At 34.6% G+C, this 20,090-nt stretch overlaps 1 protein-coding gene across 4 annotated transcripts in view; it reads left to right on the forward strand.

The window, feature by feature from the left end:
• The window catches only part of LOC130662588 (L-threonine 3-dehydrogenase-like), a 42,373-nt gene that overhangs the window by 18,219 nt on the left and 4,064 nt on the right, over positions 1-20,090 (forward strand). For all 4 annotated transcript variants that reach the window (XM_057461478.1, XM_057461479.1, XM_057461481.1 and 1 more), the window contains 6 exons: positions 17,614-17,679; positions 17,971-18,031; positions 18,224-18,321; positions 19,095-19,185; positions 19,581-19,617; positions 19,860-19,984. In XM_057461478.1, the coding sequence (XP_057317461.1) occupies positions 17,614-17,679; positions 17,971-18,031; positions 18,224-18,321; positions 19,095-19,185; positions 19,581-19,617; positions 19,860-19,984 (478 nt within the window). The remainder of the gene's footprint in view (positions 1-17,613; positions 17,680-17,970; positions 18,032-18,223; positions 18,322-19,094; positions 19,186-19,580; positions 19,618-19,859; positions 19,985-20,090) is intronic.

Consider the following 20,090-nt stretch of genomic DNA (forward strand, 5'->3'; position numbering starts at 1 on the left):
TCTTCAACAAAGAAGAACTTGTGGTGAATGTTCAGGGCTATCCTGTACTTTTTAATGAAAAGCATGAGGAGTTTCATCGTAAAAAAGGAAATCGGGTACCTCGTCACAAGCTGTTTTTAAAGTGAAAATTTGAAATTCATTCAATGGATTAGCGAGTTTATCAAACCGAGAAAATCCAACATCATGGAGAATGACCTAGATATGTAAGTGGTCCCCTTGATAAACCATCAGTACACGAAGAAAGAATTTCTGATAGTATCTCTAAAAGTAAACCCAAAAGGAAGGTGCCTGAAGTGGAAGAGAAAGAGATAAAAGTTCTACATTCTATCTCTCAAGATGTTCAGAATAGTGATGAATTTGACCGATTTGAAGAATTCGTTGTAAGTAAGCTCAGGAAGCTAAGTAAAGTTATATCTGAAGAAACTGTAGATTTTGTTGAAACAAGCATCACACACGTTATTCAATTCCTCCTACACAAAATTCCAATCAGAGCAATAGTTCTTATACTAATTTGTTGAACTCATAAACATTGTTTTTCAAAAAAGTAAAAATAAAAAAATACAAGTTATAATCTTAAAACATTGTATTATTTTACTCTTCTCCTGTCTTTCTAATATTGCTAACCTGTCACGGAAAAGCACAATTTGTAGGTTGGTAGCTTCCCAGATTTCTTGCATTTCTGTCACTGTATTGGTGCCCCTCGAATTATGTATGCTTTTAATCCCTGTGAGTGCGTTATTTTCACTGTTCTTTCTCCGTATCGCAAGTGTCACAATCTACAAAAACAGTTGGAGTATAAGAAGCATTATCTGATTGTATCAAATAATTGTGCAACTCTACAGTTGCGAATATAATTTTCTCCACACTTCCTGACTTTATTTCAATTCGCTTTTAAAATATTCGCCAACGAGACACTAAAATTCCAAAGGTGTTTTCGATTACTGTATTTTCTCCAATAAACGCCCCTCTCCATTGCGTGAGTAAAACTGTGAGTCCACGACACGGAAATCACGGGTCACTTTTTTATGACGTGGCGTTACGCTAAAGTTTACCAAGTTAAAAAAAACGCAAATCAGGGGGTTACTATATAATCATTTAATTCTTCTTTCTTATTACCTTATAAAATAAAACTCTATTTTACGAAAACTTTATTTTATTGAAACTAATTTTTTTTTTTAAACGTTTTTATTTTTTTGTTTTTATTTTAAAAGCCCCATGGAGACGTTATAAATATAATAATTTATTTTTACCCCCGGATTAATGTCCACGCCGTATCTAACGGAAACAAGTTGTTTATCAACTGAAAAAAGAAAAGCGGAGCGAAGAAGGTTGTCTGTTTTTCAAAGTAATCCTGGAAAAAGTTATTTCAAACATTGTTTACTCATCATGAGGTTAGATTAAAGCTTATATTTGTTTTTCTATATTTTCCATTTTTGTGTTCTGGGACCGAGGTTGCTTCCTTTTATAGAAATTCTATCGGATTCGAATATGAATGTAATTGGAATCTGAAATGTAAAAAACAAACTATTGTGTTGTTGTCAAACGAAGTTGGTGTTGTAGTTAGAAATGTTTCTAACGTACGATGATTTAACATCACAAAGAGAACTGATTGGAAATGTTTCAGGCAATTGTATGCATCTTCAATTCGTTCTCTTTGGGATGAAACGAAGTTTAATATTCATAGTAAAAAACTGATTGGAGTTTTATTAGGAGAACGCTAGCAAGCTACCTACTGAGAAGTAAAAGAAAAGCAGGTTCGTTCTTTAGATTATTTAGTAGAGAAATGAACTTGGGTGTATAACGAGTTTCTAGTCTTTCAAAGCTAAATTTTCCTTAAATATTAAGTTTGTTGTTGTGTCTTGAGCCGGAAAATATTTTCTTTAAGCACTTATTGTGTAAGTACATACTCTGAAAAATGAGTCAGAAGTTTAGAATATCCTAAAAGTATGTCTAAGCTTAATAGTTTGTTTTAAATATGAAGATTTGTATGACGCACAAAATTGATTAGAAGTTTACTTTTTTTATCGTATATTCAAACGAACTGAACTTATTTTGTCCAAGCAATGGGCCGTTACATGTAGTAGAATTGACATTAGCTAGCCATAGTAACTTATAGCATGCTTTTTTTTATTAAGGCATTATATGTTTTCAGGCCATAGTCATGTTAAGAAAATATTGAGAAAAATGAGGATAGCATTTGTCAAAGAGGTTTAGAACATCGAGGCTGAAACTAACACACACTATTCTTATAAAAACAGCGTGCATATCCTAAAAAAGAATTTACATAAACTGTAAAAAGTAATTTTCCCGTTGTTGCTGTTTTTAAGACTACAGATTGTGTGATTCAGTGTTGATGTCGTTATAAAAAACTTAAACCTAAAACCTAACCTTAAATCAATATTTACATCTGTTACGTTGCCGTTTGAAATATATTCGATTCTTAAATTCGAAAACGCTGCATTGTTATCTCCTTTGATTTTATGCGTGATTTTCTTGGTTATCAGTTTGGTTTTGTATGAATCTCTCATTAAACCGAAGTAAGGGATACCAAATAAAAACACAGAACTCAGTAATTTGAATTTTCAAAACTCACATTTCAACCTCGATCCCAGGGCTTTTCACTCTTTTTTTTCGCCCCGTTAAAAAAGAGGCAAAGAGCCGAGGTTGGATTGTAAGTTTTAAAAATTCAAATTATCATATGTTATCATATGTTTTGTTTGGTATCCCTTACATGCATTTGGAGACATTCAGTGGATTCTTCCACGGGACTTCGGCTAGTTTATACATTAATTCCCTTGTGTGAGTAAAACTGTGAGTCCACGACACGCAAAGTACGGGTCACTTTCTAACGACGTGTCGTTACGCTAAAATTAACCAAGTTAAAAAAACGCAAATCAGGGGTTACTGTTTAAACATTTAATTCTCTTCTCTTATTACTTTAAAAAATAAAACTCTGTTTTTTATCTTAATAAAACTATTTCTATTTTTTTTGTAAACGTTTGTATTTGTTATTTTATTTTAAAAGTCCCACGGGGTCGTTATAGATAGAATAATTTAATTTTACCCCCAGTTTGCAATGTGCGCACCGTATCTCACAAAAACAATTTGTTTATCAACTGAAAAAGAAAACCGAAGCGAAGAAGGTTGTCCGTTTTTTAAAGTAATCCTGAAAAAAGTTATTTCAAACAAGACATGCCAATGCTTACTCATCATAAGGTTAGCTTAAAGCTCATTTTTGTGTTCTGGGACCGAGGTTGCTTCCTTTTATAGAAAATCTATCGAATTCGAATATGAATATAATTCGAATCTGAAGTGTAAAAAAACAAACTGTTGTTGTCGAACGAATTTGTTGTTGTTAGTTAGAAATATTTCTAACGAAGGATGATTTAACATCACAAAAAGAATTGATTGGAAAGGAGCAACTATAGAGTACCCCCCGTAAAAAAATTAAAACTATGTAACTCAGCAACGCAACAACGCACCTACTCAGCAATACAGCAATGTAGATGCTCAGCTACGCAGCAACGCATCTACTCAGCAATACAGCAACGTAGATGCTCAGCTACGCAGCAACGCAGCTACTCAGCAATACAGCAACGTAGATGCTCCGCTACGCAGCAACGCAGCTACTCAGAAAAATAGTTGAAAATGGTTTTAGATAGTTCAGAGGGATCTGAGCAAAAGCTTCGTTTTTAAAATTAAACCAGAAATATTAAATGAATAAGGAAACTATTTAAAGAACGAAAAATTTGTCATTACAAATGTATACACTAAGAGGCTAAACTATAGAATCATGGCGCCGTAGATTAGTGGTTATAGCTCTCGTACTCTGTGCGGGAGACCGGGGTTCGATTCCTCTTGACGGCAACATGGGCGAGTGAATGTTACCATAGCCCCGGGTTAACCCAAGCCATGTGAGGGAAATTGGGAAGATGGCACACTGTGTGGGCCGTTGGATGTTGCCGGGAGTTGTCTAGTAGAGCGCGGGCCCTAATTGGGTCTGCGTCGCTCAAAATGAGCATTAAATACTCTAGGACTCTCCATCTAAGCCATGGCCCCTCCTGGAAATAATAGACAGGGTATATCCCTCGATATTTGTGAGGCTAGCCATGTAAAATATGCACATCTATCTATCTATCTATGAAAGTGAAGTCGTTATATTGCGAAATGTTTAGTGTAACAAACCAACTTGGTATGTTTGTTGATATTTTACTTCAGTTTTACTGACCAACTGTGTGTTAATCTAGAAATAGTGAGCTTTGCGTAGCTGCGTGCGTAGCTGCGTGCGTAGCTGCGTGCGTAGCTGCGTTGCTGCCACTATATTTGTTAGTTTATTTTTTTTATTATTGCGTTGCTGCGTTGCAGAGTTTTATAGTCTCAATTTTTTTACGGGGGTATTCTATAGTTTAGCCATTGGAAATGTATTAGACAATTTTAGCTATACATTTTCAATTCGTTCTCTTTGGGATGAAGCAATTGGCCCCTTTCCATGGTGGGCCTCGTTGAAATGCCATTCTAGATCTAAATCTGATCTGTATTGTGAAAGAATTTTAAACACAAATCTAGATCTGAACTGCGCGGCGCAGCCATCACTCCATAAAATAATCTTCTTCAGTTGCACAAACTTTTCAATTTCAACTATGCTCATGTGTACACAAGTCATCGATGCGATCCGTGAATGATCACTACTCTCACTAATGACTGTTACCGGCTTCTTGACCAACTCAGCAGAAGCGTTTGGCTTGAAATATACGCACGCTGTGAATATGCTGAATGAAGATTGTCCGAAGTATGCAGACTGAATTTCATCCTGCTGTTTATTTTTATAACTCTCGCTGTAGTCGACGTGAATTAATGCCGTCCCCTGCTCCATATTTTTCTTTTCATTGTTGTACGCAGAATTCTAAACAGGAAAAGGAAATAAATTCGAAAAATAGTCATACCTAATTAATACTTGATGACTTCAGAGATACTAAGTTTTGAGTGTTCTCTTTTTCGATGGATATGTTTCTTCAGAGTTGAAACAGACAGTTTCCATTCGATATAGAACTCGTCGATGTTTTTTTGGATTGTCGCTTTTTTTATATGTTTATCTTCTCTAATCCAGCACTGATAATCTATGGTGTTTGTGGTGTTGTTTGTTTGATGGTGTTCTTCATCACTTTCAGGGTCGGATGATTCACTGCTTTCATCTAAAGACTGTGCCATCAAGCAAGTGTTTTCACACACCTCACATAAGCAAGATGTGTCTGGAATGTCCTTCTGTAATACGAGTAGTTGCTTTTGTGTTTTGATGTCTTTGTACATCTGCCCTAATGAAAATTGATGACCGTTTTCTTCCCCATTCAAAATCTCCAAAAGAACTCTCAATGTCCACAGAAGGTAACGCTTTTGTAGAAACGTTTTCTTTCCGTTAACAATGCCAACATACTTGTTATCCTTTTGACCTGGGTTAGTATATGTAATATCCGGTTGCTCAAAAAGTTCAGTAAGGTGAGAGGTCTGATCTTCAGTTAGGATATTTGCTTTTCTCCCCCTTTTGCTAAACTGAATCCTTAGCTTGTATTTGTGAGCCAAACCTTTGATAACCTCACATTTTTTTCTCGGACTCTTTGGCAAGAGCTTTTCAACTTTGCTGACACTTCGGTGTAACGATTGGTATGTTGTAAAAGCTGCTGTTGGTTCAGTTTCGTTGCTGTTAACAGCTTGGTCTTTCTTGTTTGCTTCTTCATTTTCCTGTTTTTTTCTCTCTCGGGCTTCCCTCTTTCTCATCCTGTCTTTTTCTAGATGTTCTTCATATTTTTTTGGGCTCTACGTATTTCATATATTCAAGTTTATTTCTTTTTCTGTTCTTGTCTTCCTCCTTATATTTTTCTGCATTCTTTTCTCGATACTTCTTTATATATTCTTTGTTTGCCTCGCTCTTTGACCCATTTAGTTTTAGTCTTCCCATGATTGATAATTCGTTCGTTAAAACAGAGTACCAAATGACAAAAACATTCCTTTTATACTTTTTTCACAACATTCGATTCTCAAAAACATTCGATTCTTAAAAACATTCAATGCCCCTGATCTAAAGCCCGTCCAAACGTTGAAATGTATAAAAAGGCGTAGCACGGTAGCAAAACATTAGTAAAAGAATCATAAGCTTGAGATAACAACCAGGTGCCCTTTAGTAAGGTATAGTAGGAATAATAGAAAATCTGTCGGATGGACATTCTCATTTTCTATATCGTTGATCCAAGCTTTAAACTATACTTTTTCTGGTTATTTTCTCGCTTTTCTTCTGACTTCACCATTTAGTTCTTTGATTCATTGATTAAAATTTGAAAATTACTCTAATATAATAAAGAGTAAAACGTCTTTTAGACCCCTATTTTGATAGAATTTATCTGTCGGATGGACTATTGGTATTCATAGTGTTTAAAAACCAATGCCATATCAGGAGTTTCCAGATCAGCTCTCTCTGGTTCAAGCAATCCAGATTTGATACTTTTGAAAATAATAGATTGTAAACACATGATATATCCATGGAATATTGATTTTTATGTAACGAAAATCTGTCGGATGGACAAGTTTGAACTGGATACGCTAAATTTTTTAACTATGGTTCTTAATAAAATTTGATTTTTATTTTGGAAACTTATAACTTATATCAATAGTTAAGAGACAATTCAAAAGCGATCTTATCATGACGCATCCCATCGTTTTAGCGCTGTAATTAGTTGTCCATCCGACAGATTTATTTAGTCACTCGCTCATACGATCAGGACCGTATAGGACAGAAGTCTTTGTTTGCAAAGAAAACCTTTATATCGAAGTTGGGACATTAATTAAACCATTTTTGAAGAAATATCACACAACACTTCAATTTTAAATTTTTCTAGTAGTGTTGACCAATTTCGAAATATGTTTAGGTACGAAGATTCAATGTCGCAACAATATATAAAAGTTGCTACTGTTATCAATGTTTGCCCTACATAAATAAATAAAATAGAACAGATAAAGGGAAACAAGAAGCCCGATGGCTTAAAGATTTCCGCTAACAGCATAAATAATAAGTAAATAGTGCGAGAACAAAAACGCGATACATGCTATCTGCAACTCAAGTGAAACAAGTCTAAAAACAAACAAAGAAAAGAATAAAGTAAACCCAGCGTAAATATCTTTCGTACTAAGGACAAAATAGATTTGAAGTAGCCCTTCTAGAAGATTTCGGAAACATCATGTTAGAGAAAGTTTAAGCCAGACTGCGTCATGATCACTGAAATATACATTTTTGACGAGTTATCAACTTCAAAGGTGTTGAGGACCATATTTATGTCCACTCTCATGGACATAAATATGGTCAATAAGTGAACCGGATATATGAGTTGGAGAGGTTACAACTTGTTTATATTCAGTGAGAAAACCAATAAAATAGTTTTCGTGGATCTGTTCTCATAGCTTTAACTCCTGTGCTTTTCTCTTCCATTTTCAAATATATTTTTGTTACTTTACCTAATCCATCAGTTTTTATACGATGAATAGTCCCAATCTGTCCGTTAATAAGTTTATCTGAAATGTCGATATTTGATGTCAACATAACTCATGCGTTAAGTTTTAGAAGAAGTTTTTGAGCTAGTCCACCTGTCTCCATTTGAGTGCGGCTTTGGAGTTTTTGCACCATTGACACAGGAATATTTTCTGGAATTTTGTCAAAAGCCTCAATATTTATTTCATCCGATTCTAGACTGTTTAGCATATTTTTGTTGTGTTCAGATGCAGTTTGGTTTTCAGCAAAGATAGGAATCGCATCTTTGGGGTAGTTCGGGTCATTTTGAAAAATAAATTTAAATTTTAGTACATCTTCGTGTTGCGTTTCTAAGTTTCCCACTCTAATATTGTTTAATAATTCAATCAAACATTGGTCACCACACTGCCTCATAACTTCTGTTAGTTCAGCTATCTTAAAATATTTCCAGCAATGCGAAAGATTTAACAGTACATCTTTGTAGTCTGCATAAATTGGTCTTGCTTGAATTGGTGAGAAATCCCCACATGCTATAACAGATATTCCTGCAAATGGAATGTCATCTGAGGATCCAAATATTTCAGTTAGCCGTTGGTGAATATGCAAAAGTAGCTTGTTTTAAACCATTGAAATTTCGTCTATTACGATAACGCTTAGCTCTGAAAGCTTATTTCGCAACATACTTTTTATCACTCGGCTTAGAAATGTTTTTAGTAAAACTTCTATCAACTGGCATACCTAAAGCTGAATGTATTGTATTTCCCTCTACATTGATAGCAGCAACACCAGTGGACGCCAGAATTAGAATCTTATCTTTTTCTAAGTTCCCTGCACGATAAGAAAATGTTTTATTTAAATGATGTTTTATGTCAGAAATTGTTTTTATCAAATGTGACTTTCCACAACCTGCACTTCCTGTTAGAAATATGTGAATTGGATCAATTTTATGGTGTGTGTTACATGCCAAGCTTTTTGTGTAAGTTCTAATCCAATCATTTCGACTTCAAAAACTTGCCTTTGAGTTTTGTTTAATGTTCAATTTTTTTCGTTTACTAACCGATGAAAAAGTGTTTCTAATAACTGGGACGTTTTTGGTTTCATTCGGAACTTTGTCATTGCTATGATAATTTATATCACTCATTTCATCACAAACATCGTCATTTTCTTGTTCAGCGAAGGAATCAAGATTATTTACATTCGTGTGAAAATTTATCATTGCTTTTTCAACAAGTTCACCGAATGGTTCGCATATTTTTTTATTTGTATTTATAATTTATAATACACCGTTCTCCAATAATTTTTCTGAGTAAGTACCCGAGTTTTTGCTTATCAATTCTGCTTCCTGGCGAAAAGGATGTGCATACCCTTCTGGATTTTTCTCTCGATTAGGCACATGGTACCGTAAAACTCACTTCTCCTTTCGTAAAGACAACATTTCTTTTGAGGACATAAGAGGTAGAGTTTTTGGATAAGGAGATTCCATGTGAATATCAGCTATTATTTCTTCAAGTACTTCTGGTTGGCTGTCATTTTTATCTTCTGGTTTAGGTTTTATTTTCATAGAGTAGCTTGGCAAGAACTCAGCATAACACATTTGTTCCAACATGGGATATTTGCCTTTTTTAAATTCTGGATTTGGTCTAATCATGTATCTAACCAACATATTTCGTTTAAAAATGTCAGTACTGTTTGGCGGCAAACTTAAAATCTCTTCTTCGTTACGACATACCCTATATCTCTTCTCAGGAATGTTACTGTTTGCAAAAACTACAACAGGAAATGTCTTTCGTAACCATATTTCTGGCATTATAATGGCAACTGCTTCTTGAACTGACATTTCACGATGATTTCGATACGCATTTGCAATTGATTTCATTTGTACAAATAACGAATCGCCAGTTTCTAGTGCTTGTGATGCAGCTTTTTTCATCGCTTCTGAAAAAACAAATAAGCACATATGTAAGAAACTGCTTTATAATAATCAAGAACGGGTTGAATGTCTATGTTGGCTTCCCATGCCATCAAACCATCAATGAAATTATTATTGATAAAACAGGAATCTGGAAGCCTTCGAAAGTGAATTTGAAATCCACTATCAGGGGATATACTCAGTGCGTTTTCATACCCTCTTTTTGTAATGGCTAAACTGTGAAGAATTTCTTCAATTGTGCCTGGTTGGGTATAATTAGGTTTACCTGGATGCAGAATATTGTTTAATCTTGGATTCAAATGTGAATCTATGTAAGTTTTTACTTTTTCTAGTATAATCTTCCTTTTCTTTAATTGTGTTTCCTTTTCTTCCTTAGAGATGTTGTCAGGTAATGGCTCAGCGATGATTGTATGGTCTGTAAAAAATTTCCCAAAAGAGTATCGACAATTCTTCTTTTTATATTTACGACAAGATGGAATGAGAATGGGTTTGATATGTTGAAACTAGTTTGTGAAGAACTGGGTTGCTTTCTTTATCAGGAAGCTGGCATTTAACTATGTTATCCATAAAGGCAATATATTCTTTCTTATTATCGCTACGTAAAATTGGTGCATTAACAACCCATAATAAAGAGTGGATGTGTGAGCTACTTCTTACCTGAAATCAACTCTAATGGCGTAGTAGTTTACTTTACTTAACGGTCCGTTGACAACTATGGCTTTAAAAAAGGTCTCGACTCGGTATTGGAAATGTCTTGCTAAAAGCACTGGATTACTGTTATGAATCTCGGTTCGTTGATAGTAATTTAGATTGTCGATTTCTTCTTCGGATATGTCATTTCCTAGTAATTTAGTGATGATTTTAACCAGTTCATTCCATCTTAAATCTGCAAGACAAAATCACAAGATAAAGTCATAAAAAACGTTGGAAGTCCTAGCTGTTTTACCATAGCCAAAACTTCAAAGAGAAATCGTTTCCAATATGCAGGAGTTCCTTTCAACGTGTTCATAAATGTGAAAGCGTCGTCACTGGCTATAAAAGACTTAACTCTTTCTTTAAAATTCGCAGACATCATTCCTGCTGTAAGACCATCCGCTTTGATTTTTGCATAGCGATATTTATGCGACTATTCAAATTAAGATGTTGCGTCACTGCATGAGCAAAAAATATGTAGTCAGTATCAGAGGCAAACTTCTGTCTATAATTTATAATCTTTGGTTGAAATATTTGGTCGGGAAAAGTGGTACTTTTCTTTTCGTGTGATATCCGAATTTACCTGTTGGAAATAGATAAGGGTGGGAAAGTTCTTCACAATGCTCATCAGAAATTATTGGTATGGGGATTTTATTCTCGCCTGGAGCAATAACAATATTTCCGTCGTCAATTTGTTTATGTGGAATAGTTGGAACAAACGATGTTTCTTGGCAAGGCAAACGATGTTCTTTTAACGGGTTTTCATTCTCTTCTTCGCTATTGTCTAGGTAATCTTCATTCTTTGTTTTTACGTCACTGGTATTATCACTTGGTGTCGATTCTATTGCAAAGTGAATGTTCATCTCATTTTCACTTTCTCCAGTTTCATTTTCAGATGTTAAATTAATCCAGGAAGGTGGTATGTTTGTGAGGTTAATTTCAATGTTTGCATAACCAGCTTTAGATAATAAAGAACTTCTCGAATAACATCTGGCCTTACAGACTCTAAGTAAACGTTAGATTTGGAATTGAGTTTCTTCTTTAATGCAACTTGCACTACACCATTATTATCCATTCCTCTTGGTAAGACATTGCTTATTTCATCAGCTTTTATTGGAACATTACAGATTGCCCCTTTTATTTTAGGGCACTGACCCTTAGGCATTATTGCAATTCTTTTAAATAAATTCTTGTGGATATAACGATTTTTTTCAATCGGCGTAATGTGCTCATTGATCCTGGGAGATTAAACATTTGAAGATTATTAGATACAGCTTGAGAAAGAATTTTTCCTTTTGTAAGTTTTGAATGGCATGTTGTACATATGCATTCTTTGCCATCAAAACTTTGTATTCTAAAACAGAACTGCTCTTCTGAAATGGCAGTGTAATCAACTTGGCGAAACAATCTAATAGACCGCTTATACAAAGAACGATTACATATGACACAAATATAGAATGGTCCATTCTCAATGCATTTTTAAAATTGGTTTATTTTTGCATTAGAATCGGGCAAAGTGTTAACACGCTTATGTTTAGTTGCGTTGCCTTCTTGGCCCTGCTCAGTGTCACGATATTTAGCTATGGACTCTTTTTGCCGCGCTTGGCCCTGTTTGGTCTTTTTATATTTGCCTATCGACTCTCGTTTTTTAGCTTGACCGTGTTCTGTTTTTTGATATTTGCCTATCGACTCTTTTAGCTTAGCTTGACCCTGTTCCGTCTTTTGATATTTCCCTATCGACTCTTTTAGCTTAGCTTGACCCTGTCCTGTTTTCTGATATCTGCTTATTCATTCTTGTACCTTAGTTTGGCCATGTTCTGTTTTTCTATAAGTGTTTGTTGACTCTTTTTGCTTTATTTGGCCTCTTTCGGATTTACGGTACTTTCTGTTCTGATCTAGTTTTCTCTTTCTACGAATGGAAAGCATAATATTATCGGTTATCTGTTCAGTTGTTAGTATTTTAAAATATTAAGTTTCGAGACACCTTCCTTGACCAGGGGACACTTATATTTCGTGTATGTAGTTTTCAACTTGTTGCAATGAATCAAATTTTAAAAGGACTGATGTACTACATTCTGTTATTTGTCCAAAACTATTTCGGCTATGAGAATCAAATAAATAAATTTGTGGGTGACCTCAAATTATAGCAAAACTAACGCTTATAATGCCCCACATTCCTTGACCTTCGGAATGTGATGAATTATGAAATGTACGCAAAGTAGTACTATTATCTGTAACAATATGAGAAATATTTTCCAAACTTTGTATTTGTATGACCTCGTTTTCAACATTCAAACTATTTGGGAGGTCACTTGGACTAAAGTACTGGTTTGTGTAACCTAGGCTTGTGTACAACTTTGTTCCCTCGCGGAGAATATGATTAAGATCACCTGGTATCCAAAAAGAAACTTTTCTTAATAACCGACCAAACGATTGCAAACAGGGAATTACACACGCATTGTGTACCAATAAAAGTTCCAAGCCTGACATTCCCTTGATGAAAAGATCCCTGTACTGACTTTAAAATAGAGTAAGGCCCAGGGTTAGTTTCAACATCACCGGAAAGTAAAAGTACCGTACGGCGGCCGTTTCCATACGCGGGGTTCACAATAGCAGTGGCGGCGTGTGGCAGTGAAAAACAAAAACTAGAGAAACCTCTGTCATATTATTTAGAAAACACATAGTTTTGCAGCGGGATCGATAAATTCAGTAAGTTCACCAATAAGTAACCAATAATTTCACCAATAAGTAACCAATAATTTCACCAATAAGTAACCAATAATTTCACCAATAAGTAACCAATAATTTCACCAATAAGTAACCAATAATTTCACCAATAAGTAACCAATAATTTCACCAATAAGTAACCAATAATTTCACCAATAAGTAACCAATAATTTCACCAATAAGTAACCAATAGGTTTACCTAATAAGTTCTGTTTCAATAAAGTCAATTTAAAGTTCAGTTAGTTCAATTTCTAGTTCTGAATATCTGAATGTCTGAATATCTGGCTTGTATACTCTGTCGAGTTTCTTCTTTTTTATACTCTGTCGAGTGATGTTTGTCAATGTCGAACCTAAAAATAAGAAAAAGTTCATTCAGCTATTTTATATTCTTAAAAATCGCTGTACACATAAATTCAAATTCGTTGTAATTTTTTTTATTTCATTGCCAAGGATGTTCAAATTTACAAGTCTGTCAGATTAGATAGGATACCAAGTCCTCACAATATTCTATCTAATCTCGCAGACATCGGATGAGTTGTGAGGTAACGTAATGTTATTTTTTGTATCTCTATCCACACTCATCACATAGGCAAAATATATAAACAACATAAAAAATCAAGTTAAAAAAAAATCAAGTTAAAAAGTATGACACTGAGATATATTGAAACTTACACTTAAAGCTTACCTCCCACTCCCAAATAAGTTATACCTCAAAAATATTTATTAACATACTAGTTAGCCTGTTAAAATCCACGAATTTGCCTGTCCGACAAATTCTGGTTTTCAGGTTAGCCTGTTGTATAAGTATATATATGGCTAGTAATTACCCCTTCATATAATTTTTTTTCTACTATATGATTATGTGCTTTTTACAAACTCTTAAGGAGATACAAGGGGTTTAAAACTTTTGCTGATATCAGCAAAAACCAGGCAATGTACACAAAACTTCATCCAAAAACTTGTTTACCCATTCCATCTCTGTATAGCGTGAAACTCTGATCAAGAAAATATCTTGGAGCATGTGCTTTTGACAAATGATTAAAGAAATATACAGGTTTAAAAAATTTGATGACATCAGCAAAATTTCTCCCGAAAGAACAAAAAATTTTGTATACCCGTTGCCTTCATCGTACAAATCTGGAAACACTGATCAAGAAAATGTATAGGATTTTTGATGACGTCATCAAAGTAGTAATTCCAAAACAGATCCAGGGATCTTACCCAATTTGGTCCCAGGTTGTCATTAGTTACCAACGCATTGAAAAATGACTGATGTCACCACCTCGTTTTCAAATTATTTGGTCTCAAGACTATGATTGCGTTGTAATAGCTTTAATAATTTAAATTTAAGCTATTGTCGCTAAATATGTTATATATTTACGTCGTGACATTTAATTTAGCGATTAGGCTGGACTTACAAATATTCGTGTTTGCCGTCGCCCGACTGGGTTATTTATATAGGGCCGGCTGAAAATTTTTTTTCGGGTCAGCGTATTACATCACAATAACTTTTTTTTTCTTTGTGCAGATGCAGGAAAGCCAGCCCAAAAACGAAACCCAATAAAAAATGAGTTTTGCAAACGTATTAACCACAAGTGCAAAGTTGAAACAACATTGAACGCGATGATGTGTTGGCAGATTTGCTATGTCTTTGGCATTAAATATACTTCTACACATTTTTGATTTCTCTTTTCCTTTTTAAAAATTTTTTTTTAAACTTTATTCAACATGTTTTTTATTTGCTATTACATCACAAGAACAATCATCCGAAAGCTGTATTAAGGCACAGACCACCTAACCCCTTCCATGTTCTGGTTTTATTTAACTTGCATGGGTGCGCACTCTTCTCGCAGTATTCTCTGTGACGATGAAGGTCGAACTGACTTGTGGAATGGTTCCAAATGGTCTTCCGGAGTCTCAGTGTAATGCACCAGCCTAGCATAAAAGCGTCAGCATGAAGAAAAGTGGCCGACTTTGATGTTCTCTATGCCTTACATTCTTCGTAACAACACAGACTGTTTTTGATCGTAGGCTTCATAAGCCTTGTGTTTTTGGTGGCGCTTATTTAGTACATTCTTTTAAAACTTAAGAAAAATATATCGTAGATAGACTTTGAAAATAAATAAAAATAAAATAAAATCCCGACCAACTGACCGGGTTAGTGCTAAAACCCTCAGCCGGGTGACGGCAAACATATATATTTTCAAGTCCAGCCTTAACATAGGTGACTTCAATAAAAATATTCACTTTGCAGAGCACAGACAGACACAACTTTTGTATTATTATATAGATTCTATTGTCTTTAAAAACTTATTCGTTTGCCGTTTTCTGAACAAATTTCTTGCAGACTACAAAAGGTTTGAGGCAATATTTTTCAACTTCCTTTTTATTTTTCCAGTATTTCACTGGTTTACGACCCAAAGAGTTAAACTGTACTGGCTCAAATTATACCCGTCGCCCAAGGTTATTATTCTCATTGGTCTAGAAATATTTTCCATTAAGGCTTGGTTTCATCTGGCGCTAATTCACGATTAGCTTGTGCGCCAATTGGAGTGAACACCTAATAAAAACATCTAAATATCAATTTATTTTGATATTTTAACGTCAGCCAGCGCAATAGTTTCATTGCACATGCCTCAAAACTACAAAAATTAGATCAAGAAAAATGCAGTAAAGTCAGGCTCATGAGAAGACGAGACTTGATGGTACATTTATGTTTTTTTTCTGACGAAAAGGCAAAAAAAAGCTACAACAAAATTTTGGGTCGAAAAACGGCAAACAAACGATTCTAAAAAGCCTCAGTATTGAACAATAAATTTGGTATATTGTTAAAAAAACGTAGCTAATGTATATAAACTTGAAGATTGTACTTTTCTCCATTTGTGTCACTATTTCTATTTAAATTGTTAATCACTTAAAAATATTTTAAAATTAACCTGGTTTTGATGTTATGACGTTGCTCATGATGGGTACACTACTTGTACAAAAGGACTGGGCAACAGTTGTCACAGCCATTGTCGTGTTTTTAGCAACTTTTTTTCTGATTTCACCCACATTGACATAACAAGATGTCATTTGGATTTGCGCAAAAATAGCTTGTATAGCTATATATCTCTTAACTCAGACAAAAAATAGTAATGTTATACAAGTTATATTAAGCTAGCTAGTTGTTTTGAAGTGAGAGGTAAGCTTTAAAAAGAGAAGTTAATAGTTACAGCAAACAAATTTTAGGTCCTTTTCCATCCAAAATCAGTAAAGCTAGAAGCTAATTTGCCTCACAAATTCCATAACGGTGTAAACATTGTGTCCTGTTAAGTGCAAAAAATACTGTAGCTAGCTACAGTAGCTGGCTACAGGGAAGCTATAAGTTAAAAAATTTATTACCTAAGCTAGTTCAATGACACCTCAATCGAATTTTCTGTAAAGATGTTTGACTATCGCTTGAGTCAGATAGCTTAAGTCCAACTTTCGGTAAATAATTCTGGAACGTTTTTCAAAAAGCAACGCAATACCAATATCTTTAAATTTATCTTTATGTAGCTAGCTACAACAGCAATTTTTAGTCTTTCCAGGAGCTTATAGAATTCACAAGCAGGAAAACAGCGTCCTTCAAAAATGTTTACTGAACACGAGGTAATAATTCTGTTAGCCTGCAAGCCATGCACTACGATAAACTAAGGGTACACAGTATCACCACTAACTTTGCAGCGTCCGGGCTCTATCTGTCTGTCTGTCTGTCTGTCTATATCTTCCATCTGGCGATTTTAAAGATTCCGCCCCGCGTGGCGCTGGCGCAAATCAAAAATGCTGAAAAGAAGTACCGATATACATCCCTACATTATTAAAAGGGTAAGATTCTAGATAAAAAGTTTCTTTAATTTATTTTTAAAAGTAACAATAGATTCAATTTCTCTGATATTTAAAGGAAGATAGTTATATTCTTTCGCCCCAGCAAATGCGAATGGCTGTTTCGCTACCTCGAGCTTTACCTTTGGTATCCTTACTAGGTGTCCAGAGTTCCTGGTTTTTATGTTATGGACGTTTTTTTCGAAGTATTCATTGAAGGTAACACACATGACACTTCTTCACCAAACAACATACTTCTCGTTGTATCGACTTCAAAATCTGTGGTACCTTGCAACCAATTATTTGTTCTGCTGGATTTTCCAACGACTTAATTTTTTTGTTTTTTGTAACTCTGTAATAAAGTTTAACAGTGCTACGATACGTTAAAATTGGTTGGATCATCATTGTGAATATGCTGTAAGCAGCATCCGTAGTTAAATATACTCGTAATCGTTTAAATAATGTCAATCGCCCGCTGACTTTCTTGTATGTTTGATCGAAATTAATGTTAAAATTGAGCAGCCGATGTTGCCAAGATACTTATACTCTGTGACGTTGTAGATTGGATGTCTACGATAAGAAACATCTAGGTGTTCCACAGTATCTGCTAAACGCTTTCCAAAACCAAACATAATTGTCAAATAATATCTCCTGTTAAAAGCACCCATTTTTTAGAAAGAATTTCGATACAAAGCACACTTAAATGTGAGCACTGGTTCACGGCTACTTAAGCTCCAAAATTCGTAACGTAAAAGATCCGTAAGGAATTTTACTTCAAAGAGATTAAAGTAAAATTTACTTAAATGTGAACGCGGCTTTAAAAATTTTTAAAAGTACTTGCTTTTTCTTTTGAATTCTGGCATTGTACAATGTGGAAGAATAAACATGTGTAAACATTTTTCAGCTTTTGGTGTGTCGCATCAGGGCGTTGAAATGTTATCACCGAAAAACGAAACGGTTTTAATTCAAGGTAAAGTATCCACAGATATGCAGGAAAAATATCTTTGTTATGGTCTGTACTTGCTATTTTTTGAAATAACTATTGAATGAATTACTTCAGAAACTTGAATCAGCTTCAACCCATGACTTTTAAAGTATAACTTTCAATATGTAATAAATAGCTACCGTCATGCATCTGTTAAGCGCCAAGATGGTTATTACTTTTATGAGGTTTTCGCGCCTCTTTAAAATGAGATTGTTTAGGATTTTGGGTCATTATGTATCTGTTTCTTTCGGCCACGACATTTTTTGTGTTTCACAGGATGTGGACCAATTGGATTATATGCTGTCGCCTTGTGCAAATATTTTGGTGCAAATAAAATGTGAGTTACATTGTTAATTCGTTTCTCTGATTTTTTTAGTGTCTTTATTTTGGATACGGTATTATCATTAAGTTTTGTATTAGTAGTGCGGACTGTTTATCAGCATTTTGCTAAAAATATGTTCTAATTGGTAATTGGTAATTTTATGAGGACCTAATCGAACTAATGATTTAATTTTGTTGATCTGCGTAGTATTGCAACTGATGTGGTCGAGTCTAGACTGGAACTAGCGAAATCACTTGGCGCTGATGTACTTGTTGACGGGAAGCGGGAGGATTTGAAAGAAAAAGGTGACAATTGCAGCCACAGTTAATCCTGGTGAAACTGAACATTTTTGTGAATTATACGTGTTCTGCTTTGACTCTCGCAAAGTGTACACGTAAAAGTCAAATTTCACTGCATCCACTTAACACAATAAACAAGACGTATGATATACGCAAACAACCTCGCGAATAAAGTTTACAAAAAGCTGTCTATCAAATTGTGATTTTTGTTACGAAGTTAGACACGACATATTTTACTATTCAGATACGCAATAATATTTGTTACACACTACGCAGTTATTTTTCAAAATTATCTTCTTGAACGGAAAATTCCTCGATATTTTAATTTTCGATGGGTCCGTCTTGGGTGAACCGACTGACAGGAAGAAGAAAGACCACAAACCCCACCTAAAATTTGCTAAATTCAGTAATTCAGTTAATTCTGCCTACATTCACTTTTAAAAAATTTGGTGGAAACACCTTTACTTTACCAGTTAGTTAAATAAGGCTTTTGAACACTTATCTTATCCTTTTAAAAAAGAAAAAAGTAAAAAAAAAGTAAAAATAGTTACCAAGATGAGATTCGAACACACGACGACTCCCGTGTCGGTGCTCAGAGATGCAAAAATTTTCATTCTTGTAGGACTCATTTGCGTTTTAATACAAGGTCACGAGCTTGTAAAAATAAATACCGCTTCTTAATTATCTGCGGGAATTGAAACATTTGAATTGACCACTCTTAAGTTTGTTAGCAACTGTATTATATTACATTCGTGTATAGTGATATCTTGTTTGTTTAGTGTTAAGGGAAACGAACAATGACGGCGTTGGTTGCTTACTTGAGGCGTCTGGTGCGCAGCCACTTGTAAATAATTGCTTCCAATTGTTAAGGTACTTGTTTTGCTTTTTAAGGGTAACCATTCAGTGTAGGTCATTCATGTTATCTTGTGTTAACTACAACATTTGACCGATTGAACGTCCACGTCTAAATAATCGGCCAAATATGGTATCTGTTTTTATTGTCAATCCGCATTTAAATAGATTATATCCTGTTGGGAATAAAGTGGCCATGGAATTTTCTTTTTATTTCTTTGAGTTTACACCATGCTTACATGGATATACAATGTGTAAGTTTTCCTGTACATCTGTTGATGGGGTAGAAAAAAGAACATAGATGGGGGAAATCTGTGATACAATTAAATTTAATATTTTAGTGTTATATATATATTTTTTTGTCTGAGTGTAGTCATGCGCAGGTTTCACGTCGTTTATTCTTCATATTTTAGAAAAGGTGGAACAGTCGTTCTAATTGGTATTCCAAAGGTAAATTCCTTGATTGAGAATGACACTAGTTAAAACGACCAAAATTTCGTCTGGTTAGGAAAAGTCAGAAATTCATCGATCGTTTGTGTGCAAAATAATTATCCTTTCCTGCTGTGCTCAGTATCTTTTGATAGCCAATCAAGACTTTAATAGAAAATTGACTTGGTTATCATTCTCAAGATTGAAAAGTTTTTTAACGATTTAAAAATGAGTAAAGTAATAAAAAAAATCTTGATTTTTAGTCTCCACTGCATGTTGAGAATGTTGGAAGAGACATCCTTTTCAAATCTTTAACACTGCATACTGTGCACGGAAGAAAGATTTTTTCGACTTGGGAAAAATGCGAACAACTACTTGCCCAGAAGAAGTAAGTTTGTCTCCTTTTTCGAGCTGGCCGATACTCTACGGATGTGTAGACCAACCAAAGACGGTTAAATACGCTATCTGCACGAAGACCTGAAAAGGTCTTAAAA

The sequence above is a fragment of the Hydractinia symbiolongicarpus genome, chromosome 10, assembly GCF_029227915.1.
Source record: "Hydractinia symbiolongicarpus strain clone_291-10 chromosome 10, HSymV2.1, whole genome shotgun sequence".
In the NCBI taxonomy this organism is placed as follows: Eukaryota; Metazoa; Cnidaria; class Hydrozoa; order Anthoathecata; family Hydractiniidae; genus Hydractinia; species Hydractinia symbiolongicarpus.